At 44.5% G+C, this 26,708-nt stretch overlaps 1 protein-coding gene across 1 annotated transcript; it reads left to right on the top strand.

The window, feature by feature from the left end:
- The first annotated feature begins 329 nt into the window (after positions 1 to 329).
- On the top strand, positions 330 to 16,618 carry pheta1 (PH domain containing endocytic trafficking adaptor 1). Its single transcript, XM_038787594.1, has 2 exons — positions 330 to 601; positions 6,704 to 16,618. The coding sequence occupies exon 2, from the start codon at positions 6,714 to 6,716 to the stop codon at positions 7,602 to 7,604; it is 891 nt and encodes a 296-aa protein (XP_038643522.1). The 5' UTR covers positions 330 to 601; positions 6,704 to 6,713; the 3' UTR covers positions 7,605 to 16,618.
- Positions 16,619 to 26,708: the final 10,090 nt, after the last annotated feature.

Below are 26,708 nucleotides of genomic sequence, written 5' to 3' on the forward strand. Positions count from 1 at the left end.
CTAACCACCCCCCCCTCCCCGGGTGTTGCACTCACACCCCCCCCCCCCGGGTGTGCACCACACCCCCCCCCCCCTCCCGGGTGTGCACACCCCCCAGGGTGGCACCACCCCCCCCCCCCCATCCCCCGGGTGTGCACTCACCCCCCCCACCCCCCCGGGTGTGCACTCACCCCCCCCCCGGGTGTGCACTGCACCCCCCCACCCCCGGGTGTGCACTCACCCCCCCCCCCCCTCCCGGGGTGCACTCTTTCCCCCCGGGTGTGCATGAAGATCACTGCTACCTGGCAAACCATAACATTCTCATGTTTGAGACCCTGGTCCTCAAATACTCATTTCCTCATATAGGCTGAAGCTTGAACTGGCCTATTGGAGGCGATGAAACAGCAATGTGGTAGTGACCAAATAATCTTTTTGTGATGTTGACCATAACACTGCCGACAATTCTGCTCTTCTTTGAATCCCATGGGATCTTTTAGATCTGGGCGTGTGGACCTCAGTTTGTGGTGGGAGGCAGATCAAAGAAAACAAAACTTTTTTAAATCTGCAGATGCTGGAAATCTGACCGACAACTCAAAAGTTCTTGAAACACTCGGCTAAGCAGGCAGGTCACAAACCAGTTCTGTTTTAGTCCTGAATGCTTCAACAGAACTGTAAGCTATTTGTCTCCTTGTGTTTTAAAAAAAAATATATATATTGTTCATCATGTAATTTCTTCTGGTTCTTGGAGCATATATGGAGGAAACATGTCCCACTCACTTCATGAATTGCTGGGCAGCTGAGTGTTTCCAGCATTTTTTTTGTTTCTGATAGATACCCTGTTTCTCTTTTTAGTGTGATGTACAAAAGGGTTTAAAGGGATATATATTATTTCAGTTGCAAAGTTTTGTTACAGACTGATAAAGAAATAATACATTTGTAACTCTAGTTAGAACATAGAACATACAGTGCAGAAGGAGGCCATTCAGCCCTTTGAGTCTGCACCGACCCACTTAAGCTCTCACTTCCACCCTATCCCCGTAGCCCAATAACCCCTCCTAACCTTTTTGATCACTAAGGGCAATTTATCATGGCCAGTCCACCTAACCTGCACGTCTTTGGACTGTGGGAGGAGACCAGAGCACCCGGAGGAAACCCATGCAGACACTGCGAGAATGTGCAGACTCCACACAGGCAGTGACCCAGCGGGAAATCGAACCTGTGACCCTGGTGCTGTGAAGCCATATTGCTATCCACTAGTGCTACCGTGCTAGGTCACAGTTAGAGTACATTATGGAATTTTGGGAACCTCTGTGTGGAGGGAACCTTGAGTGCAGTGGTTCCTGACCATTTTTAATGTCGTGGCAAACCTTACAACAAATGACATTTGAGGCACACCTCCTATTTCCTCCAACTGAACTGCCCTCAAACAAAAGCCTTTTATCTCTGAAACCTCCAAAAACAAATATGTCCGGCTATCATCTAATGCAATTTTCATTAGCTTAAGGAGTTTACATGGAAAGCCTTATCACCAGTTGCATGTCAAAGTCTGCATTTCTCAATGTGAAAGTGAAGGAAATACTGCGAGTAATACCTTACCAACAATGTTAATGTGACACCTGGGCCTGCCCTTGTGAGCATAAACTCTTGATCTGAGGAGGAACTGTTGACAGGGCAACTTGCAGGCCTTGCACCACTGACAGACACTCCCTCCTTTTTGTTTTTTTACATAAACCAATGTTGAGAACACCAACTTACACAGGTAGGATGTGGGAAACGGTAAAAGCACTGCAATAGGGCAAGATGGATATTCTTGTTCCACAGACAACAAAAATGTGTCCCGAGACATCTCTGCAAACCTCAGTTTCACTGTAAGACCCATCCAGAGCTCTGCAAATTCCGAATGACAACTTCTTTGATGATTCAAAAGGAAGTAAACTAAATAGATCACTGATCCAGTCGAGTCTTCCTAAACCTGCACACACTCCGTCAAATGTTGATTTTGCTTTACATTTTGTTCTCTCAAGCACATAGAATCCCTACAAAGCAGAAGGATGCCATTCAAACCATCAAGTCTGCTCCGACCCTCTGAAAGCGCTCCCGCCCTATCCACACAACCCAGTAACCCAACCTTACCTTTTGGACACCTAGGGGAAATTTTGAGCATGACAAATTCACTTAACCTGCACATCTTTGGACTGTGGGAGGAAACCGGAGCACCCGGAGGAAACCCGTCGTGGAAAACGTGACCCAAGGCTGGAATTGAACCCGGGTCCCCGGTGCTGTTAGGCAGCAGTGTTAACCACTGTGCCGCCCATGCTTGAAGTACTGTAACTTGCTGGAGAATGGACAGTGTTTTGTATTGAAATGGCACTTCGACTCACTTGGTACATTGCAGCATTTGAGAGATTCCCCCTGCAAATTAGGTGTTATGGGGAAGGTCAAGGGCATCACCAGTCCACAAAAATCCAAAGACCAAGTAGCTATCGCTGTACTGTCGATGTATAAACCTCACTTTTTTCTCCTCTGATTCTGTTGTTTCGGCTACATCTCAATCAGAGTGCGATTATTCACTTCAGGAAATTATCCATGGTAAACTTTGGTCAAACTCGCTCCACAATAAATTTCCTCGAGCATCAACTTACAAGTACAATTTCAGCTGCGCCAAGCAGAGCACTACTACTACAAAAGTAGTCTGGGGGCATGGAGCTACCAACCTTTGGTGATCTTTGGGATGTCTGAAATCTCATCAGCTACTAGGGCTTCTTCCAAGCCCACTTTACTTAAGGTCTGCTCCTCGCCACCCGTTCTCTAGTTAGAGCATGTTTCTCCTTTTTCTTTGTTTTATTGTGTCCAGTTTCTTACTTCTGTCATCTTTCCTTACTGGTAACTTTATTTTTTACTTCTCTCTGTGTCCTCTCCTGTTCTTTCCACCTCTGCCTTTCCTGCTTCTCTCTGGGTTTTTACACCCTTTTTTCACTTTTTGCACACGTGCATGGGTACTTTTGGCATCTCTTAAGTTCTGATGCACCTTGGACCTTCCATACATGTGCTGGCCAGTAATGAATTGCATATAGAACATAGAACAGTACAGCACAGAACAGGCCCTTTGGCCCTCAATGTTGTGCCGAGCCATGATCACCCTACTCAAACCCACGTATCCACCCTATACCCGTAACCCAACAACCCCCCACCCCCCCCCCCCCCCCCCCCCCCCCCCCCCCCCCCCCCCCCCCCCCCCCCCCCCCCCTCCCCCAACCTTGCTTTTATTAGGACACTACGGGCAATTTAGCATGGCCAATCCACCTAACCCATGTGCAGTTGATATTTTTTATGCTGGTCAGGCATGCTCAGGCCTGACTTGACATTAAGAATCCAAACAGCACATGGGCAGCCCGTTTGTGGCCGGCGTGCGCAGGTGGCCCAAGATTCCTCTGGGCTTTGCGATGCTGACCACAGAGTGGCAGGCAACGGTTAGTCTTATTTTGTAAAAACAGACCTGAATTAGCTTTTAATCTTCTCTCGCGGCACACTTGGGTGACCTACATGGCACAACAGTTGGAGCCACTAATTCACCAGGATGGTACTGGGGATGAAGAAAGACTGAGACCGAACTGTTTCTATTTGAGCAGGGACGGGCAAGAGAAATTTTTAGTTGAACTATTTAGTAAACTAAACCACGTAAAGCCCCTGCTGGGGACTTGTGACCAGGAGGTCATAAATTTAAAATCATTAACACAAGCGAGTGAGGTTGGAAGAGATTTCTTAACAGATGTTTGATGGTGCATGAAATGCTTTCCCACAGGGAACGACTAAAAATAGTGACCATATCACCTTTTAAGGGACCATTAGATAAATATTTGAGGCAAAGGAAGAAACATTTGAAACACCAATGACTAGTTGGTAATAAAGAAACCGACTTTTCCAGGAAGCGCTTTATTCCCAATGACAAAACTCCAACCCCCATTACACCTTTTTTTTTTCTTATTTTAAAAATATATTTAGAGTACCCAATTCATTTTTTTTTTCCAATTAAGGGATAATTTAGCGTGGCCAATCCACCTACCCTGCACATCTTTGGGTTGTGGGGTGAAACCCACGCAAACACAGGGAGAATGTGCAAACTCCACATGGACAGTGACCCCAAGCCGGGATCGAACCTGGGACCTCGGCGCCGTGAGGCATCAGGGCTAACCCACTGTGCCACCGTGCTGCCTGCAGTCACCAATATAAACATTCCTTGACTTTAACTGTTTCCTACCCTAACAACACTGGTTGTGAGAAGAGTGCATCAGTTGAATTATTTTGGGATTGCTTCACCAAAGAAGTAATGGGTCAAATATCCTCTCTGTGTTACAATGTTCCAAAGCTCTTTAAAGAAACTTTAAATGCCAAAGTATATAATGTTGCTTATGATTTCTTGGGCATTCAGAGGAATCTCTTGTGTTAATTACAAAGCAAAGGGTTTCACACACAAGGCTGAATATTTAATTACAGTTTCTTGCACACTGTCCTTTCTAAAATTGTGTCCTTGCCCTGCTCTCTCTTGGATGTTCATAGGGAGCCTGGGCTGTGTTATTTGGGACCTGTTTTGGATTGACAGTATTCAGGATCTATCACTAAGAATCTAACACTAAGAAACAGCATCCTGTACCAGCTGAGGTTATTCATCACCCTCACCTTCTCAAACTTGTCCCTCGCCTGAGGTGTGGTGACCCTCAGGTTAAATCACCACCGGTCAGCTCTCTCCCAAAAGGGAAAGCGGACTGTGGTGACATTTACATTTTTATTGAAGCTGAATAAAGGTCAAAGTGAGGAATAACTGAAGCAAAGCAAAAGATTTCGATTTTCATTTAAAAATGGATGTAGAATGAAAAATTGGCAACATTGTCTCTTCCTATTCCAATTTTATACACTTCGGCTAAATGCTATGGATCCACAGAACAGCAGTAACATTCACTATTGACAGAGTTAGTATCCATGGCTATGAGTCCCACACCCTGCACTTTCCGGTGGTGCATTCTAGATTACAACAACATGCATGTAAAAAGAAAATACTTTTTTCTATAAATTTAGAGTACCCAATTATTTGTTTTTCCCAATTATGGGGTAATTCCTCACCAGTCCACCTAACCTGCACATCTTTGGGTTGTGGGGGTGAAACCCACACAGACACGTGGAGAATGTGCAAACTCCACACGGACAGTGACCCAGAGCCGGGATCGAACCCGGGTCCTCAGCACCTTAGGCAGCAGTGCTTGCTACTGTGCCACCCAGAAAATACTTCCTCTTAGAAATCTTAGAATAGTTGCAGCACAGCACAAATGAGGCCATTTGGCCTATGGCGTCGCTGCCAGCTCTCTGAAGGAACAGTTCACCTAGTGCCAATCTCCTTGTAACCCTGCACAGCCTTCCTTTAGAGATAGTAATCCAAACTCTCCTGAATGCTTCGATAAATTTGTCTCCACCACACTCTCTCGGGTGTTCCAGGTCCTAATCACTAGCCGTGTGAAAATGTTTTTGCTCACGTAGTCGTTGCTTCTTTTGCCAGTTACCTTGTAGTTCAAGTTCTCGCTTCTACCACGAATGGGAATAGTTTCTTCCTATCTAGTCTCAGTTTCTCCCTCTCTAGTCTATCTGGACCCTTCATGATTTTGAAATACCTCTATCAAATCTCTTCTCAACCGTCTCCGAGGAAAGCAGTCATAACTTCTCCAATCAATCTATCTAACTAACTGTTCCTCATACCCGGGATCAACTCCTGAATTTTTTCAACATCCTCTCTAATGTCATTGCAATCTTCCTAACGTGTGGTGCCCTGAAGCTGCAGCTGCTTTTCCCATTTTCCTGAAACTGGAATCTGATTACTGACCTGTGTGTGACTGGAAACTGTTTCTCAGTTACTGTATCAAAACCTCTGTTTTTGCATCTCTTCCCCCTTTAAGTTCACCACCCTAAGATAACTCCTGATGATATGCCACCACAACATGCAATTTATAAAATTAAAATTATTGTTCATATTATTAGAGTATAGAAAATACCCTTTGTGACATTGCCATTTGAGCATTTACCACAGTAAGATAAATGGCCTAATTAAATAAGAACATAAGAACTAGGAGCAGGAATAGGCCATCTGGCTCTTCGAGCCTGCTCCGCCATTAAATGAGATCATGGCTGATCTTTTGTGGACTCGCTCCACTTTCCCGCCCAAACACCCACGATAAAATAGTGGACCGAATATTAACAACACATTATCCATCCTTTAAATTTAAAGCTACACCTCACACTGGTTGTTTCAAGGATTTAAGTATATCTAGAGCTCTTAAGCCTCCATGTGGCACTTTGACATAAACAATTCCACCTCTCCTATTTCATATTTCATGTCATTCGATTACGAAGCAGGTAGAATTTACTAAGTATATCTGTATGCACATCCTTTCGTTTAGATATTTCCTGAGTACCTTCATGCTACTGTGTCCCAGTATGTTTGTTTACTCTACTTCTCAGAAAATTCAACACATCAACTACGAGGAGGATTTATTTCCTCTTCCATGAGATGGGAGTACTGCTTTTGTTGATAATGCTACTGGTGCCATTTTCACAAAACTTGCCCCTGAAATGTAACCAAATCTGCATGCCAGAGGTTTGCATTTTACAGTAATTCTTTAATTGTTTTGGCAGAATAACTGTATCCTCCATTTCAGATATCTTTTTTTTTGATTTGTAGAAACTGAAGCATGAAGTTAAATGAACGAAGTGTGGCATACTATGCCACCTGTGATTCTCCTTCTGACAAGACTGGATACTTGCATAAGAAGGGAGAACGGAACACTGCTTACCACAGGCGCTGGTTTGTTTTGAAGGGAAATCTGTTTTTTTACTTTGAAGAAAAGGACAGTAGAGACCCAATTGGAGTGATTATACTTGAAGGATGTACTGTGGAGTTGTGTGAATCTTCAGAGGATTATGCATTTGCAATCAAGTTCGACAGTGTCAAATCACGGACATATAAAATGGCTGCTGAAGGCCAGGGAGAAATGGAGTCCTGGGTTAAAGCTTTATCTCGTGCAAGCTTTGACTATATGAGAATTGTTGTGAAGGAACTTGAAAAGCAATTGGAAGAGATGCAGCAAAACAGACCCAGCAGTCGCAAAAACCAGAGAAAACCACTTGTGCGAAAGCAAGCAATCAATCCTCATAATACATCACTAATCTCGCATAATTTCTCTGTACCTTGTAGGGCTCCTGTTAAGGAGAATGGCTATGTCTCCTGGAATACTACACCAAATCAAATTATTGATGCTGAATTGAATGGCAAAGCACATGCTGTTCATGATAATACTGATATCTCAAAATATTTCTCAGAACAAGCACTTGAAAGACCCCTACATACTCAACGCTTACCGCCACCTCTTCCCCCTAGGAGGAGATCAGGAACAGGAGGGATAACATCTGCGACTGGTGGTCTGATACTCACCCAGGATAACAATACAACAGCAGGGACAGTCAGTTTTACCAGGTTACATGAATGGTTTGGTAGGGAAATAATACAGCTGCGAAGACAATGGCAAGAAAACAAGTTTGGAAAGGATGATGAATCACAACTGGATCAAATGGTTTTTAATTAATAATCACATTGTGCGCAGTTCTTTTCTTTTAAAAAAGGAAAATTTCATGCTAAGGTTTTAAATGTAACCTGTCTCTTTTACCTCCTCAATGTAATTCAGTAGATGCAATTGAAAACTTCAATTTTCATTTCTTTTATAATCTGGCTGGATCCAGCAAAGGAAGTGCTTGATTTTTAAAATGGGTATTGGGGGTGCCATACACCCATTTGCTTTCTGTTTCCTTCTATTATTACTTTACTATCCCTGCCAGAGAAACGAAAATTGATATGTAGCTTGAAGAACAATCAGAACATTCCTTACGGCGTAGTGAGTAAATGCACCAACTTGGTGTAGAGCTATGATCAGATGGTGAGATCTTCCACCTGTTCATGCCGGCAGATCTTCTGGTCCTGCCAACGGCGCACCCCTGCCATGGGTTTCCCAGCCGCGTCTGGACCTGCCAACGTCACACCCCTGCCATGGGTTTCCCAGCCGCGTCTGGACCTGCCAACGGCACACCCCTGCCATGGGTTTCCCAGCCGTGTCTGGACCTGCCAATGGCGCACCCCTGCCATGGGTTTCCCAGACGTGTCTGGACCTGCCAATGGCGCACCCCTGCCATGGGTTTCCCAGCCGCGTCTGGACCTGCCAATGCCATAGGTTTCCCAGCGGCATGGGGTGGATTCAATGAGAAATCCCATTGACAGCGGTGGGACCAGAAGATCCTGCTACTGGCCAACGGCAGGCCACCTCTGGAGCCAAGAACCTGCTGTGGTGAGGCCAGAGAATCTTGCCCTGAAGGTCTTGAGTTTGACATCTGGTAATTTCTCATTGTAGCCTGGACAGTTTTATACACTACATTTGGCCTTGACCAACCGAGCGATGCAGGCAGAAATCAGCTCAGGCTTCCAGTGACCCCACTGGGTCATGCACGTTCAAGAATTGGACTCTGTTCTGATGCCCACCCTTTTTGGAATACCATGCCAACTCTACAAGAACAGTGGGCATTTTGGACTATTGGTACCTGTGGAACTAAACCGCAACATCAGTCAGCAGCTTCAGAAGGGGAAAGAAAAGGAGGTAAACAAATCGGAGTGTTCTCACTTTGTGATGGTGCTATCATACAAAATTTTTAAAGAATAATTTGCACCTTCCCCCAAGTTGATCCAGGAACCTATCACTCAACACTACTTTTCTGGCATTGCCACCATCAAAAAGTTCTGGCTAATCACTTGAACTGGGATAACAGAAATTTTACAAGTAACTGGTTTACAAAACACTAATTTAAATAGCTGGTGCACATTATTATTATGAAAATCCAGTGACTACAAAGTAGCTGGTTTACAAAACACTAACATAAATAGCCAGTACTATTATCATTATGATAAATCCAAGGTACCTGATAGCACAATATTATTATTTGTGTCCAGTTTAAAGGGAAAAGATACAGCACCTCAAATGCCTATGTGAAACACCAGAATAATTGAAGGCATATATGAATAAAGGAATGCATGTTTATTGTTTGGAAATTAATTTGATTAGTAAATACACTATTGTTTAAAACCATTCTGCAACAGTTTCCAGCGGCTTACTCAGACCAGACACCTGAAAGAGCACAACATACACAACGTTTCCCACCACCTCTGCCCCCTAGGCAGAGATCATGGACAGGAGAGGTGAGGTATTAAAACGGAGCCATACTGAACCATACATATACATGGGCCCCATATTAAATCCCACATTTAGGCTGAGTCAGCTGATCTCAGATGGGAAAATGGGACAGGCGCTAAAGTTGGTTCCAATTTCTCTAGGCAAAGGGAGAAAAGATGTCAGTGTTTTCTTTCCCGATCATCATCCAATGATACTTGCTAAAAAGTGCATATGTTGATATCAAATGAGGACAGGATCAAACTTGACTGTGGTGACCCCCACATGGAATAGCTTGCTGATACTCATCGTATGAGCCCACCCAGGTACTGGATGATTGCAGCCAAACAAGCATAGGGACAGAAAACTGGTGATTAACCGCCCTGTACACTACCCAATTTTCCTTCAAACTGGAGTTACCCCCAGCCCCACAATTGCTTTCTTAAAAAGGGCTTCAGATTTTTTTTTTCTTTCCCAAAAGATTACATGATGACAGTGGAAGGTTGATGGTGCTTGTGGGATGCATCATTTCTGGATAGGTAGCGTAATGTACAACTAGGTCCTTTATAATTTTTATACCTGCATGGGTCTTCAAAGGATAAATAAGAATCCTTTAAAAAGAATTGCAATCTATATATTGCAGAATTAAGAAACTTAATCTTTAAACAAACTGTGCTTCATATTTTATTAGCCATGATCACTCCATAGTCAAATGGTATTCTGCCACATAACTCAAGCATGCAGAATCACTTGTACTGTAATCTCACTGTCACTTATGTACTTCCATATAAGACTCCCCTTTTACCTCCATTTGGGGGAAAACACACTTAACTTGCACCATTCATATATTTAAAAAAAATTAAAACCTATTGGAGCGTGTAAAGCAAGAAATAGAATGTTTACAGAAATACAGGAAAACTATTGACACTTTTATAGAATGCACATATTTATTAAATCACAATTGGAGCCCGGTGGTTATCTGATGATACAGTATGACAAAGTAGTTAATCAACGATGTTCTTATCACCTCTGTAGCCCCCCACCCACCCACCCACCAACCCTCCCACCTCCACAACATCAGTGTCAAACTATGTATCACTGGTGTTTTGTAACTATAACAAAAAAATCAATTTATACAGTAAAAGTGGAGTGAATCAATGTTATTCTTGGTGTTTGTTGCCTTTAATATATTCTACCTAAGACATGAAAAACACTAATAGGCCTTTACACTTCATCTTGTTCCCTCAAGGTCATTGGTTGGCAATGCTAAATGTGATTATAGCTGAATGGTCATTATAAGGTTGAAAATTGTTTTTGTTGCCAAATATTTGATATCAGTTGTCAAACGTAATCAATATTGTTGTAAACTAGACACCACCAAGTATGGTAAGTGAAATCCTTTCAAATTTATATAACCAGTGTTATCCTGAGGGTAGAATTGTAAATATTCTCTATGGTTTTTTTTTTAGTTTATGAGGAAGCTCAACTTCAGTCAATATTTGTTGCTTTTAGTGTGATGTTAAATGGGCTTTTACAATAAGTTTTAATAAATGCACACTTTAAAAAAAGTAATTTTGTGGATTACAATATTTTGTCATTGCTGAGATGTAGCATTGTCCATGGGGTTTCAAAAGTTGCATATTATTCAGAAAAGATGGTGAGCGGGATTCTAGCGGCACGCCCCTGTTGGCGGCGGGATTCTAGCGGCACGCCCCCTGCTGGGATTCTTCGTCCCACCAGCCGACCAATGGGATTTCCCATTGTGGAGCGCCCCATGCTGTCAGGAAATCCCGAGGCGTGGGTGCGCTGCCGGCGCAACGGAGAATCCCGACAGCAGAGAATCCAGCCCCATTTGTTTGCATTGTCACCTCCCATGGTATTTATCAATTGCATATCTGGCAAATGTTTAAAACATTGAGCAGTACTTTTAATTGAAATGCAGGACTACAAAATAAGTGCTTGTGGCATAAGTTGCATAACAATGACGGGGGAGGGTTTTTATAATGAATAAACTATAGTCATGTACATTTACATTTTTTCTTTAAACAGCTACATATAGATATGGATTTCTGCTTGTCTTTTAGTTTATTTTGGTGAAGCAGTCTTCAAAAATTCCAATGCTTTGAAGGGAAGTAATCTGGCCAGTATCTAAAATAAACTGTTTTTTCCCCAGAGGACATATACAGGAACCTATTTCAAAAGCACTGCACTAATAACATTCCGAGAAGTGTTGTAATGACCAATGCAATGTTATTAAGTGATAAAAAGGGAGTGGCCACACAATGAAAAGGAATAGGAAAGAGTCGAGAACACATGGGAAAATCCTGCTACTTTTAATTGGCAAAAAATGCACTTTAATCATAAGGTAATCATGTAATCTTGAATCATGTAATCAATGGGAGTCATTTAAAATCAATGTAGCATTTAGCAATGCTTCTAAGAATGTATTTTATATTAAGCTGTGGGAGGCTAATTAAATCGGCCTACTTTGTATGGATTAAAAATTGTAGATTTGAGGGCGGCAGATGGAGCCGTGGTTAGCACTGCTGCCTCACGACGCTGAAGGACCAGGTTCAATGCTGGCCTGAGGTAACTGTCCATGTGGAGTTTGCACATTCTCTCTGCACCTGCGTGGGTATCATCTCCACAACCCAAAGATGTGCAGGATAGGTGGATTGGCCATGCTAAATTGTACCTTAATTGGGAAAAAAAAGCATTGGGTACTTTAAATTTTTAAAAAAATCTTGTAGACTGGAATTTATTTCTTTTAAGTTGTAGATATTCACAAGACTTTCAACTTAAACTTCCACTTTCATGATTCTACAATCTGTGATTTCATAAATTCATAAGATATATTGGAGCAGAATTATACCATTTGGACAATGGAGTCTGCTCCGTCATTCGGTCATGACTGACCTCTTCCTGGCCTTAACTTCACCGTCCTACCCGTTCTCCATAACCCTTCGGCCCATTACCAATTAAAATCTGTCTTAACTCCTTCTTAAATTTACTCACTGTCCCAGCACCTATAGCATTCTGGGGTAGCAAATTCCACAGATTCGCAACCCTTTGGGCAAAGTAGTTTCTCCTCAACTCCGTTTTAAATTTGCTACCTCTTAGCCTAAGACTAGATCTCTCGTTCTAGAATGCCCACAAGAGGAAATATCTGCTCCACCTCTACTTTATCCATTTCTTTTATCACCTTGTGTACCTCAATTTGATCTCCCCTCATTCTTCTTAAACTCTATGGAATATAAGCCTAAACTGTTAATCCCACTTCATACAACAAACCCTTCGGGCTGGATTCTCCAGCGGGATCCTCCGGTTCGCCGGCAGCAGACTCACGTACGCAGATTTCCCAACGGCGTGGGGGTGCCCGCAATGGAAAACCCCATTGGCCGGCTGCCGGGACGGAGAATCCCACTGCCTACGGGGGCGTGCCGCACTAGAAAACAGGTACGGCGGAACAAAGGATCCTTCAACTCTGGAATCAACCTAGTGAATCTCCTCTGAACTGCCTCCAATGCCACTCCATATTTCCTCAAACTTCACATTTAACGCCAAAATTATTCATTTGGGATGCAACAATTGTCCATTTGTGTTTGACCAAAATTCTTCGACCTGTTATTTTAATAGAAGCTTAATTCCATTTACTTCAAATGTCTTGACTATAAACACTCATTGGAATTTCAGACAAGTTCAGTTTGAAATTATTCTACAATATAAGTAGTTTGTAAGTATTCTACAATATAATTTCAAAGCCCTAAGTTTTAGATAATGTTGGAGAACAAATCTCCAATATTCTGTTGGAACAGGTTTTGGGACTTACAAACTGGGTTGACAGAAATATTGTTCATTCTGATGTGAAAGCTGCATTTATGATTTTAGGTCCAGTGGCAAAGGAGTACTCTATATTTCTGTTAACTACTTGGGGACTTGTTTAGTACAGTGGGCTAAGTAGATGGCTTGCAAGACAGAACAATGCCAGCAGCACGAGTTCAATTCCCATACTGGCCTCCCTGAACAGGTGGCAGAATGTGGTAACTAGGGGCTTTTCACAGTAACTTCATTGAAGCCTACTTGTGACAATAAGTTATTATTATTATCATCCAAGTCCCAAAACCTGCTGCAACTTGTATACCTGTTTTTGTCAGTTTACATACTTTTTTAAAATTGTAGTTGGTTTACAATAAACTGCATTATCATATTTAATATATCTGCATGACTAAATGAGCTTGAGCTGAAATTGAAGCACGTACTGTAAAGTTTATGAATCACTTTTTTCCTCTGCAACTGTACATGCCCAAGCAGCAATTTCCTTTGATCACATCAGTTTAAAGTACTTCATTAATATTATTAATAACAGTTGTAGTTCTGTAATTTGATTTTTTTTAAAAAAAACAATATTTTAACATTTGGGTTAATGTTTTCCTGTGTAGAATATATTACTCTGTATGTAAATGGGTGTGTGCCCACTCCTGGTCACTGGTGGAATTATGCCTAATAGCATAAGTGAGGATAGGCGTGGGTTTGATTATGCTGACTTCGGTTGTCAAACAACCTGCCAACATCCACCATCTGAGATGAATACCCCTAAATTATGGATGGCCTGTTGCTGCTGAAGATTTGGCACCTTCAGGAGAAGGGAGAGAAATTAGCAGGAAAGGGAATTAAAATAAGATAATTAGGAGCATTACTTCAGTCTGTTCCCTAACATGATCTTGAAACACGCAGTCAAACGACTGCCTTTAACTGCTGCCATAGTATAGCATTTACCATATCTTTTTAAAATCAAGCTGACAGGGAAAAAGGAGTCACTTTCATAGTTATGCCAAATGCAATTACAAAGGTATATTTGCCTTATTGGAAGGGAAGATAATTAATTGATGGAACATTTGCACTTGGCTGCCATCGCACTACAGTTCAGACTTTCATCACAATAATTGCACAAAATACTCTAATGTTTGTAGTAGTAAAATTAAAGCAAAAAAATGCGGATGCTGGAAATCTGAAATAAAAACCAATTGCTCAAAGGTCAGGCATTTATCTGTGGGGAGAGAAACGGTTAACGTTTGAGTCTGATTATGACTCCCTTTTGGAGAAGTTATAGTTGTGCTGAAAAAGAATCCAATTGAACTCAGTGTTAACTATATTTCTCTCCAGAGATGCTGCTAAACCTGCTGAGTATTTCCAGGATTTTGTTTCTCTACGTTGATTAGTAATATTTGACTAATACAATTCCGGCAAATGTTGCAGCGTATCAAAGGATGCTGTTCACTTAACAGCTGCTAGAATGAACCACAGCTGCTAGAATGAACCTTTTTGAATTTGGTCTATAGTCCTCAAAAATACTTTCAGGTTGTTTTATCAATCCATTTGTGAATTTAGAATTTGGAAATGTGCCTCAATTTTAGCGGTAACTTGTCAGTCTTGGTTCCTTTGGAATTATCAGGATTTAAAACATTTTTAAGTGAGGATAAAATGGAGTATGTGCTTAGGACAATGTTGTCAATAGAAGTCACTGCTAACCACACGTCTGGCTTTAATGACACTTAGCAATTTGTATTAATTTTGGCAGAAACGCCTCGCATAAACTCATACTATACAGGTAAATGTACTTCCTGTATATTTACTTAACAAACATGTACCAAAGAAGTAAACCAAAGAAGTAAAACACTCGCAATCAAAAAATACTCACTGTGCTTTTCTTCATCATTTTACCCCAAAAAAGGTTCATGTATACAAATTAATCTTACATGCCCAATAGTGGTGCCTATCACTAATGTTTCCTTGTTCGCCAAAATGCAATTAGCCATACCTGGCTAGTGACTATATGACAACATTGGACAACATTGAATTAGAATACATTTTAAAATTCAAATCCACATTTTCTTCAAAAAATCTGGTTTTACATTTAAAACAAAGTACATAACGGTATGTTTCCCAACAGGTCTAAAAAGTACTTTTGAATACATATCAGAAAATGTAAGCAGATATGTTTTTTAAAATCATAAAAGAACAAAACTGCGATGATCTTAAAATAACAAAAGCCATACAGAAATTACACAAAGTACTGCTTTTGTACAGTGATAAAAGGCTATGATGCAAGACTAAAGAATATTCAATTCATAGATTTAATTGTATTTTAACAGTTTATACAAAAGTCTTTTGATACTACAGAATTTGAGTATTGCTGAAAAAAGAGATGTCGAAGCTTTTCGTCTTGCCCTCATCAGGAGAGTTCAAGAATGTCAATATGGAGAAAACAACTTGTACTGAATGAGATGGGAATGCTGATTATAAATTGTTCTTTCCCCCTCATATTGGTATTCATTCATACAAGCATGTATGGTGCGATCCGTCTGGACTGTACGCAGAACAATACTTTTCACTGTACCTCGGTTCAGTACTCATGCCAATAAATCAAATCAATCAATCTTGAAGTGTGCTGGTGAGTGCAAGGTGAAAAGGTTCGACATGGCTCATGTTTCAACACTACAATTTTAGTGCGCCTGAATAACTGTCTTTGGGAATGATAGCTATTTCAGTCAGTGACTTGGAGGTCAAATTCTCAAATGTAATACATGATTGAATTCCTCTTGTAGCACAACTGCTGTGGTTTATCCTACTTTCAGCTGACCTTTTCTAAATGTCGAAAGCCACTGATGAACATGCACATTGATTTTGGAGTGGGTAATTTTTCGGAATGCAAAACAAAGTCAATGATAATAGATGAAAAAATGAAAATCACTTATTGTCACGAGTAGGCTTCAATGAAGTTACTGTGAAAAAGCCCCTAGTCGCCACATTCTGGCGCCTGTTTCGGGGAGGCTGGTACGGGAATTGAACCACGCTGCTGGCCTGCCTTGGTCTGCTTCAAAAGCCAGCGATTTAGCCCAGTGTGCTAAACCAGCCCATGTGTATGGGTGTGATAATGTGCATTTATACAGGGCTTTGAAATTTTTTAGTTGCCAAAAGGCATACACAAAACACACATAGGCCCTTGTTTAATACTTTGTGCAAGGTTTGATCCTGGTGTAATACTATTTGTACGATATGAAAGACACTACATAATATGTGCCACACAAAGATGTTAGTATAAGAATATTTGTCAATAATTCCCAAATAGGATAAGGGAACACGTGTTGATATATTTTGCTTTACAAAAGGTGTTAATTTGTATCTTTTTAGTACTGTAATAAGCAGATTATTTAAATCTGATCAAATGTATTTTTTTGTAATTAGACATTTCAATTTGCATGGATATCTTGATCGTGATGTATTGGCTACTGGCATGATTGCATGAATGATCAATCTGTGTTTTGGTCCATATTATACAAGTGTTACCAGCCATCTACAGCTAATAAATAAATCGAAGATTGTATGCATTTGTATTGGACGATTTTATTTGCACAAAATTAACTGATTTTGAAAAGTCCACTTAAAACAAACCCCCCTTAGATAAAAGACAGGCTATAACTTTAGCCCTAGCATTGTAATTAAGTTTACAGCCTTTACGCAAGCATATCCTAATAACATATTTCAAAATCAATCAAAATGAGAATATGAATCTGGAATCTCATTGGCACATTTTTCTTTATTCATTTATGGGATGGGGGCATTTATTGCCCATCACTAGTTGCCCTTCAGAAGGTGGTGGTGAGCTGCCTTCTTGAACCAAGTCCCTGACGTGTAGTTGGATTCACAGTGCTGTTATAGAATCATAGAATTTACAGTGCAGAAGGAGGGCCATTCAGCCCATCGAGTCTGCACCGGCTCTTGGAAAGAGGCACCCTACCCAAGGTCAACATTCTACAAGGATGGTCAGCATTCTACAAGGAGGCCTTCAGGAGACGCGACAACGCAAAATTGCTGAGCAAAAACTTATAGCTAAGTTCCGCACAGCATGAATGCGGACTCAACCGGGATCTGGGATTCATGTCGCATTACATTCGGCCCCCACCAACAAGCCTGGACTTGCAGAGGCCTACCGACTGAACTGGCTTGGGACAATTCACACCTCTTTAACCTGGAGTTACCTCTCTCTCTGCATCTTTGATGATTTGATTGCCTGCAGGTGCTCGCATTCCGGGGCATCTCTGACTGTGTCTATATAAACATTTCTGGAACAAGCCTTTCCATTCACCTGAAGAAGGAGCCGTGCTCCGAAAGCTCGTGTTTGAAACAAACCTGTTGGACTTAACCTGGGTGTTGTAAGACTTCTTACTGTGCTCACCCCAGTCCAACGCCGGCATCTCCACATCATGGCTACCATTGGACACCGCAAAACTGCCGGCTCAAAGTGGAGAGGATCTCCAGGAAGATCGCGCATATAGACACGGACATTCAGTTTCTACAAAGATGCAAAAAGCAGACAAGATCCCGAAAGGACTACAGATCAAAAACCCACTCAAGTCGACTTACAACACAGACTACGCTGAAAGACTCTGCCACCGCACCTCTGTCACACTCCTCAAACACCTCGTACACCAACTCTACAGCAGTCGACGCAACCTGGAAACCAAGAGAGAGGCCATATTCTCAACTTGCGCTCAGGACACAGCAGACCAGCTGCGGAACACCGCCAAACAGATGAGACAGCAATACTATGCCATCTACATGCACACCAAGAACAGGAAGCTTGAGAAACTTGGCATCACCACCAGCAGCAATCAAGCTTCTCACCCGGTACAACAGTCGAAAACAATACAGGGAAATCCATTGTCAACTTGTCAGACTACACCCTTCAACCAGACGAAATCGAAGTCCTCAGCAGAGGGCTCAATTTCTGCACCACCACCAAAATGGACCCCATCAAGTCTCGCGGCAGATACGGAGGAATTCATCAGGCGAATGACGGCTCCGGGAATTCTTCCACAGACCCAGAGGCCGACAGCGAACCCAGGCACACGACCAATGAACCGGAACAGCAGACCGCGAGATCTGCAGTGCAGCAACCGAAAAGGAAAGAGTCAAATTGGACCCCTCCGGAAGGCCGCTGCCCTAGACTCGACATGTATGCTCAAGCCGTCAGAAGTCGTGTCAATGCCAGATTCATCACTCGCAATCACAAGGCAGCCTCAAACGTTCACCCAAGCACAACGCAACGCCATCCGCACTCTCAAGACCAACCGCAACATCGTCATCAAACCAGCAGACAAAGGAGGGGCCACCGTCATACTGAACAGAACAGACTACTGCAAGAAGTATACCGACAACTCGACACCGGAACACTACAGGCAGTTACCCCGAAGAGATCCACCCAAGGAACACATCCGCCAACTCAGCAGACTGATCAAGACCTTAGATCCAGACCTTCAGAGCACCCTACGGGCTCCTCATCCCACGTAATCCCGCATTGGAGATCTCTACTGCCTCCCGAAAATACACAAGGCCAACACACCAGGCCGTCCTATCGTTTCAGGCAATGGGACCCTGTGTGAGAACCTCTCTGGCCACATCGAGGGCATCTTGAAACCCATCGTACAAGGTACACCCAGCTTCTGTCGCGACACGACGGACTTCCTACAGAAACTCAGCACCCATGGACCAGTTGAACCAGGAACATTCCTCGTCACAATGGATGTCTCGGCACTCTACACCAGCATCCCGCATGACGACGGCATTGCTGCAACAGCCTCAGTCCTCAACACCGACAACTGCCAATCTCCAGACGCAATTCTGCAACTCCATCCGTTTCATTCTAGACCACACGTCTTCACCTTCGACAACAAATGCTTCATCCAGACGCACGAAACAGCATGGGGACCAAATTTGCACCTCAATGCCACATCTTCATGCACAAGTTTGAACAGGACTTCCTCACCACACAGGACTTTCACCGAATGCTATACACCAGATAACTCGATGACATTTTTTCCTTTGGACCCACGGCGAGACATCACTGAAACGACTACACGATGACATCAATAAGTTCCATCCACCATCAAACTCACCATGGACTATTCCTCCAAATTCAGTTCCATTCTTGGACACACTCGTCTCCATCAAGGACGGTCACCTCAGCACCTCGCTTACCGCAAGCCCACAGATATCTCACGATGCCCACTTCTATCCAGCTTTCACCCAAAACACATTAAAGAAGCCATCCCCTATGGACAAGCCCTCCATATACACAGGATCTGCTCAGACAAGGAGAGCGCAACAGACACCTACAGATGCTGAAAGATGCCCTCGTACGAACGGATATGGCGCTCGACTCATTGATCGACAGTTCCACCGCGCCACAGCAAAAAAACCGCACCGACCTCCTCAGAAGAACAAACACGGGACACCACTGACAGAGTACCCTTCGTCGTCCAGTACTTTCCTGGGGCGGAGAAACTACGACATCTTCTTCGCAGCCTCCAACACATCATCAGCGAGGATGGACATCTTGCCAAGGTCATCCCCACACCCCCACTACTGGCCTTCAAACACCGCGCAACCTCAAACAAACCATTGTTTGCAGCAAATTACCCAGCCTTCAGAACAGCAACCACAAACACCACAAAACCCTGCCAGGGTAATCTCTGCAAGACATGCCAGATCATCGACATGGACACCACCATTACACGTGGAAACACCACCCACCAGGTACGCGGCGCATACTCGTGCGACTCGACCAATGTAGTCTACCTCATACGCTGCAGGAAAGGATGTCCCGAAGCGTGGTACATTGGCGAGACCATGCAGACACTGCGACAACGAATAATACGGGCATCGTGCGACTATCAACAGGCAGGATGTTCCCTTCCAGTTGGGGAACACTTCAGCAGTCAAGGACATTCAGCCTCTGATCTCCGGGTCAGCATTCTACAAGGAGGCCTTCAGGAGACGCGACAACGCAAAATTGCTGAGCAAAAACTTATAGCTAGTTCCGCACGCATGAATGCGGACTCAACGGGATCTGGGATTCATGTCGCATTACATTCGGCCCCCACCAACAAGCCTGGACTTGCAGAGGCCTACCGACTGAACTGGCTTGGGACAATTCACACCTCTTTAACCTGGAGTTACCTCTCTCTCTGCATCTTTGATGATTTGATTGCCTGCAGGTGCTCGCATTCCGGGGCATCTCTGACTGTGTCTATATAAACATTTCTGGAACAAGCCTTTCCATTCACCTGAAGAAGGAGCCGTGCTCCGAAAGCTCGTGTTTGAAACAAACCTGTTGGACTTTAACCTGGTGTTGTAAGACTTCTTACCAAGGGTCAACAACTCCCACCCTATCCCTATAACCCAGTAACACCCACCCAACACTAAGGGCAATTTTGGACTCCAAGGGCAATTTATCATGGCCATCCACCTAACCTGCACATCTTTGGACTGTGGGAGGAAACCGGAGCACCCGGAGGAAACCCACGCACACACGGGGAGAGGATGTGCAGACTCCGCACAGACAGTGACCCAAGCCGGAATCGGAACCTGGGACCCTGGAGCTGTGAAGCGATTGTGCTATCCACAATGCTACCCGTGCTGCCACGGTGGGTACCAGGATTTTGATCTTGTGACAGTGAAGGAACAACAATATATTTCCCAATACAGGATGGTAAGTGACATGAAGAATGTCCAGGTGGTGGATGTTCCCAGAAATGCTGCTCTTGTCCTAGACAGCAGCAGTCCATGGGATTGGAAGGTGTTACCGAAGGAACCTTGCTGAGTTCCTGCAGTGCATCTTGTAGATGGTACACACTGGTGCTGCTATTTGACAGTGGTGGAAAGGGTGAATGTTTGTAGAAAGGGTACCAATCAAGTGGGCAGCTTTGTCCTGGATAATGTTGAGCTTCTTCAGTGTTGTTGGAGCTGCACTCATCCAGGTAAGTGGAAAGCATTTCATCACACTCCTGACTTGTGCCTTGTAGGTGGAGTTACTCGTTGCAGAATTCCTAGTCTCTGATCTGCTCTTGCAGCCACAGTATTTTTACAGCTAGTACAGTTCCGTTTCTGGTCCATGTTAACCCCTAGGATGTTGATAGTGGGGGATTCAGTGATGGTGATGCCATTGAATTTCGAGGGCATTACCATCGGAAACATTGATGTTGCAATATTTTCAACTTCCACATTCAGTAAATACTGAAAAGCATTTTAAAATTATGCATGATGAACGTAGTATTGAATATACTAGAGGTATCAATTTGCCATTACAAAATGGAAATGCTAGGAAAGAAAACATCGTCATCTCTCTGATAAATTAGTTGTGATGTGGAGATGCCGGCGTTGGACTGGGGTGAGCACAGTAAGAAGTCTTACAACACCAGGTTAAAGTCCAACATGTTTGTTTCAAACACTAGCTTCGGAGCACTGCTCCTTCCTCAGGTGAATAAATTAGTTGGTAAGATGATTGCCTAATGAACATTTGGCCACCCTGAATAAATGATCCCAGATCCTATATTCAATCTATACTGAGTTGTAGTGAAGTCAGTCGTAATCAGCCGTGATGTTTTTGGCCTTGGAAGATATTTTATAAAAACTAGGATGTAAACTCAAGATTGCGATCCTGTGGCTGCAGAAAAGATGTGTGTGCAAATGAGGGAGAAAGTGTGGGAATGATGGCTTTGTAATGACCTGCATGACACTCAAATACATCAGAAAAACTTGTAGTTATACAGTGTTTCATAAACCTCCATGATGGCTAATTCACAGCCAGTTAAGTACTTTTTGAGGTGTATGTGTATCATATAGTTTTTTTTAATAAGTGTTCTTATCGGAACTCTTAACATTTAGCAATAAGAGTTACACACTATGCATTTACAATTATTTCCAGAACTCTTTACATCATTTATAACTACATTTGTTTTACTGGGGCGGGAAGTCCTCTTCACCCCTTGAGTTCTCGTGGGAGGTTAGACTGGACTGTCCAGGCGGCACAGCGGTCATCTCGTGTCCCCTGTCCCTCCCCCCCCCCCCCCAAACACCAGTGAGTTGCTGGTTGTGATTAGGTCTGTACAGAGGTTTTTGAACTTCCACATGTCGTGGAATCTCTTGGGGCCCCGTTATTGACAATTTTATTTTTCTAGTTGCAGGAACTTGGTCTGAGAGCCACTCCGTGGCACCTGGGTGGGCGCTATCAACATCCAGCCTAGTAGAAGTCTCTGCCAGATGATTAGTGAGGCAAAGGCCAGGGCATCTGCCCTCTTCCCTGTCCAGATCTCTGGATGCTCTGGCCCATCCAAGACCACCTTGGTGGGCACGATTCCATTTCAACTCCCACACCCTGGACATAGCCTGGAAAAAAGATCACCCAGAGTCTGTGGGAAGACCAGAAACATGTGGGTGTGGTTGAATGGGCCCCCTGACACCACTCGCAATCTATTCGCTACCTCCAGGAAGAACCCACTCGTGTGACTTAGTAAGGTGTGCTTTGTGGCACCACGATCTGCATCAGCACGTAGCCCGGTGCCGGAGGAGGTGGATTTGCTCCTCTGCAGTGGCCGTGTCCAGAGTCCTCCCCCTATCTCCATACCAAGCTCTTCCTCCCATTCCATGTGTTCTCGTCCAGTGGGTTCCTGACCTTTTTTCTACGAGTTGTCTGTAGATGTCGCAACAATTTGACGTACCCTAACCAGTCCAGTCCTACCATTGTGTCCAGTGAAGTGTATCCTGGTCACTGGGGGACGTTTTTTTGTCTCCTTGCAAGAAAGTTGCGCAGCTGCAGGTACCCAAGCACGTTCCCTTTCGGGAGTTGGGGCCTCTGTGTTCCACCAGGGTCGCCAGTCTATCGCCCACGTACATGTCCGTCACTCTGTGTCCCTCTGTCCTCTCTCCACGTCCCAAAGTAGCATCTATCCTCGTCGGTGTGCACCTATGGTTGTTGAGATGGCGGCTTCTCTGGACATTTGCCAAATTTGAAATGGCGCCAAACTGGCTCCATGTCCTTAGTGTGGCCACTACCACTGGGCTTCTGGAGTTTGGGGGTGGGGGGGCAGGAGTGGCGCGTGGGCCAGCACTTGGAGGGACATTCCATGTAGGGGGCCTCCTCCATTCGGACCCAGTCTGCCTCCAGTTCCCTTGGCCACCCCCTCACCCTCTGCATTTGCTGCCCAGTGGTAGAATAGGAGGTTCAGTAGGGCCAAGCCTTCCATGTGTCACCCTCCACAAACCCCCCCCCCCCCGCCTTCCATGTGTCACCCTCCACAAACCCCCCCCCCCCACTGGCCATGCAGGTTGTCCCTGTGCAGGAGGATTCCTCCATTAGGACCTAGTCTGCCTCCGGTTCCCTTGGCCACCCCTTTAAGCTCTCCGCGTTTGCTGCCTTGTGGTAGAATAGGAGGTTCGATAGGGTCAGGCATCTCATGTGTCACCCTCGCTGTAAGATTGTATCCTAGGGACTTTTGCACCCCGCCGCAAGTGATTAACTTGTCGACCCTGGTGAAAAGCGATCTGGGCGAGGAACCTAGGCAGCACACTCATCTTGACCGTCTGTACCCTACCCTACCTGCTAACGAAAGGGAGTGAGTCCCTTTGCAGGTCCCTCTTCACCTGTTAAAAGATTAAATGGAGGTCTGGACTGTTTGCTGGAAAGAAGATGTTCACACTTGAATACAATGGGCTGGTTTAGCACAGGGCTAAAGAGCTGGCTTTTAAAGCAGACCAGCAGCACGGTTCAATTCCCAGACCAGCCCCTCTGAACAGGCGCTGGAATGCGGTGACTAGGGGCTTTTCACAGTAACTTCATTGAAGCCTACTTATGACGAGCAATTTTCATTTCATTTTCTTTCATTTCATTTCACAATGGCAGCAGCATAGAATGCTAATCTCCAAAGTCCCAAGAAGATGTTGAGAATGCTGGATTGTAAATAGTTATGCTTTAAAAACTTCATCTTGGAAGTGAATTGGCATTCAGTAAAGGTGAGTTGGGGGTCTTAAGGTTAGCTAACCAGCATTTCTACCTGGATACAATGCCTATGTGCTTGTATTGCCAGGGAGATGGGGATAGATTTCTAAGATACCTCAGAAAGTCAGAGTTAGTCCTTGCAGGATCAAGGAGAGAGGTAGCAGCTAGAAGCTGAAAATCTTTGTGGTTCACCAAGCAGGAATGCAGGTGGGAGCTTGCTCTCAGATTGAACAGATCACATTCGTGAGGATTCAAGACAGGGCTGGAAGATTCTCATAGCTTCCTCCAGAGGGAAAATCACCAGGAATGACTTCTGTGAAAGGAAAAGAACGGTAAATCCTTTGGGGCTGAGAAGTTCGGGACTGGTTCTGGGAAAATCAAAGGACCACCTCGGGGATTGTGCAAAGTCTGTCTCTGATTTGGTTTTGCTGTTGCATTAAAAGTGAAAGCAGAACATTCTGATCTGTAGTTTAAAGTATAAGTTGTTGGCAACAATAGTGTGTACAACGGAGCTGGAGGCTGGGTTGTGGGAGGACGCCCTGAGGCGAGTCAGTGCACCCTCTTCGTGTGCCAGGCTTAGCCGGATACAATTTAAGGTGGTCCACAGGGCACACAGTGGCCTGGATGAAGGGGTGGAGGATGGGTGTGGGTGGTGGGCCTGCAAATCACATCCACATGTTTTGGGCATGTCCGAGGCTTCGGGGATTTTGGAAGGGGTTTGCTGATGTCATATTGGAGGTACTGAAGGTGAGGAGTCCACAGGTGGCAATTTTTGGTGTGTCGGAAGACCTGGGAGTCCAGAGAGCAAGAGAGGCCGATGTCTTGACCTTTGCCTCCCTGGTGGCCCGGAGACGGATTTTATTGACATGGAGGGGCTCTGAGTCCCTGAAGTCGGGAGTGTGGGTCAGTGACATGGCTGGTTTTCCCTGGCTTGAGAAGATTAAGTTCGCTCAGAGGGGATCGATGCTGGGGTTAGCCTGGAGGTGACAGCTGTTTATCAACGACTTAGGGGAAAATTAAGCTGTCAGCGGGGAGGCTGATGGGGAGGGGTAGTAGTAAGGTTAGTGCAGAATTGGGATTGGGGAGTCGTTGATGTAAACCATGTCAGCTGGGTTTTGTTGTTGGTGTGTGTTCATTTTGTTATCTTGTCGTTATACAACGGTACCTATTATGTGCCAGTAATGATTATAGCTCATTCCACCATGACATCTTTCGTATTGAAAATATCACCTAAACAACAATAGTACTTTGTCTGTTTTGACAGTGTAAGTCTTAAAACATGAAATCTTTTTTTACGTCACCCTTTCAGCTATCAACTGGAACTTTGAATGTCTCCTTTTTAAAAGTTAACAGTCTCCATTGTAACACCTAAAATAAATTATCATAAATTGTGTCTCACACTCAAACATCGGTGCCGGTTTTTTCCAACCGCCTCAAATCTGTAAACCCCTCCCAATACACATTCCGAGTGTGATTCAATGAAAGCCCGGCTAACAAGGCAGAGCTGCATATAAACTGCTGCTGCACAGCCAACCTCACTCTGGCTGCAGCCATGGTGCTGAGACAACCAGCCCCACGATTCGGCGATGCAGACTTGAGGAGGCTCTAGCCCACCCATGCAGTCCCCCCAACCCAAATGGCGTAATGTGTGTAGCTAACAATCCCCAGTCTGTGTCCCTGCTGGAGAAGTTGTCCCATGACTGTCGGGAGAGGGCACATACGGGTGACAGGGTGCTGGGCATCAAAATCCTCACTATCTTTGAGGAACAGACCCTGGAGGTTACTGGGGTGACCGAGGATAGAGCGGTCACCAATGCGGAGGTCGGTACACGGCCCAGAGGTGAGGATCCACCGGCCCCACCCAGATGGACTGTAAAATGTGATTTGTTAACACCATTCAGACTGACCTATCCCTCCCACTGACCACATGTCCATTCTCCTGCAGTACCTACAGCTGATGGCGCCGGCCTATCTGGGGTAGTTTCCCACCCCCTACCAGCCCTCCATGATCACACCTCAGAGGAGTGCTCCAAGGGTGCCATCATAGTTGCGTCACAGCTGTCATCACCATTCTCCATTAGCGCAGATACACACACACCTTGGTGGGCAACAGCAGTGGCCAGGCTTCTGGGCACATTCTAGTGAGCACCACACATCAGGTGGAGGCAGTACATCAGGCCCAGCCAGACAGCAGTCGGTGGTCTGCTTGATCCCAGGACACAGCTGGGTCCCAGTCAGATACTGAGCCTCCGGAACCTGCCTCCAGCAGGTTCATAATCAATTAGAGGAGTCCTCGAAGCTATGGGCACAGGAAATGCTTCTGGCAAAGTGTGGCCACCGAGACCAACACTGCTCGGCGCGGCGACCTTAATGGAGAGCCTGGTGCACAATGTCAGCAGCATGAGTGGAGGTGTCCAGTCGATGATGGCAATGGCTGAGGGCCTGGATAGACTGTCTGACGCGCTAGGGGACGTGACTCAGTACCAGGCAGCACATGATGAGGTGCTGCAGGACATGTCTCAGTCTCAGATGGGAATAGCCACGGCTGAGGAGCTTGTTCCAGTCACAGGTGGACATTGCTGAGGTGGTCTAGAGCATGTCCCAATCATCGAGGAGCATCGCTGAGGGTGCCACACCATGAT

This window comes from Scyliorhinus canicula, chromosome 1, assembly GCF_902713615.1.
Source record: "Scyliorhinus canicula chromosome 1, sScyCan1.1, whole genome shotgun sequence".
Taxonomy (NCBI): Eukaryota; Metazoa; Chordata; class Chondrichthyes; order Carcharhiniformes; family Scyliorhinidae; genus Scyliorhinus; species Scyliorhinus canicula.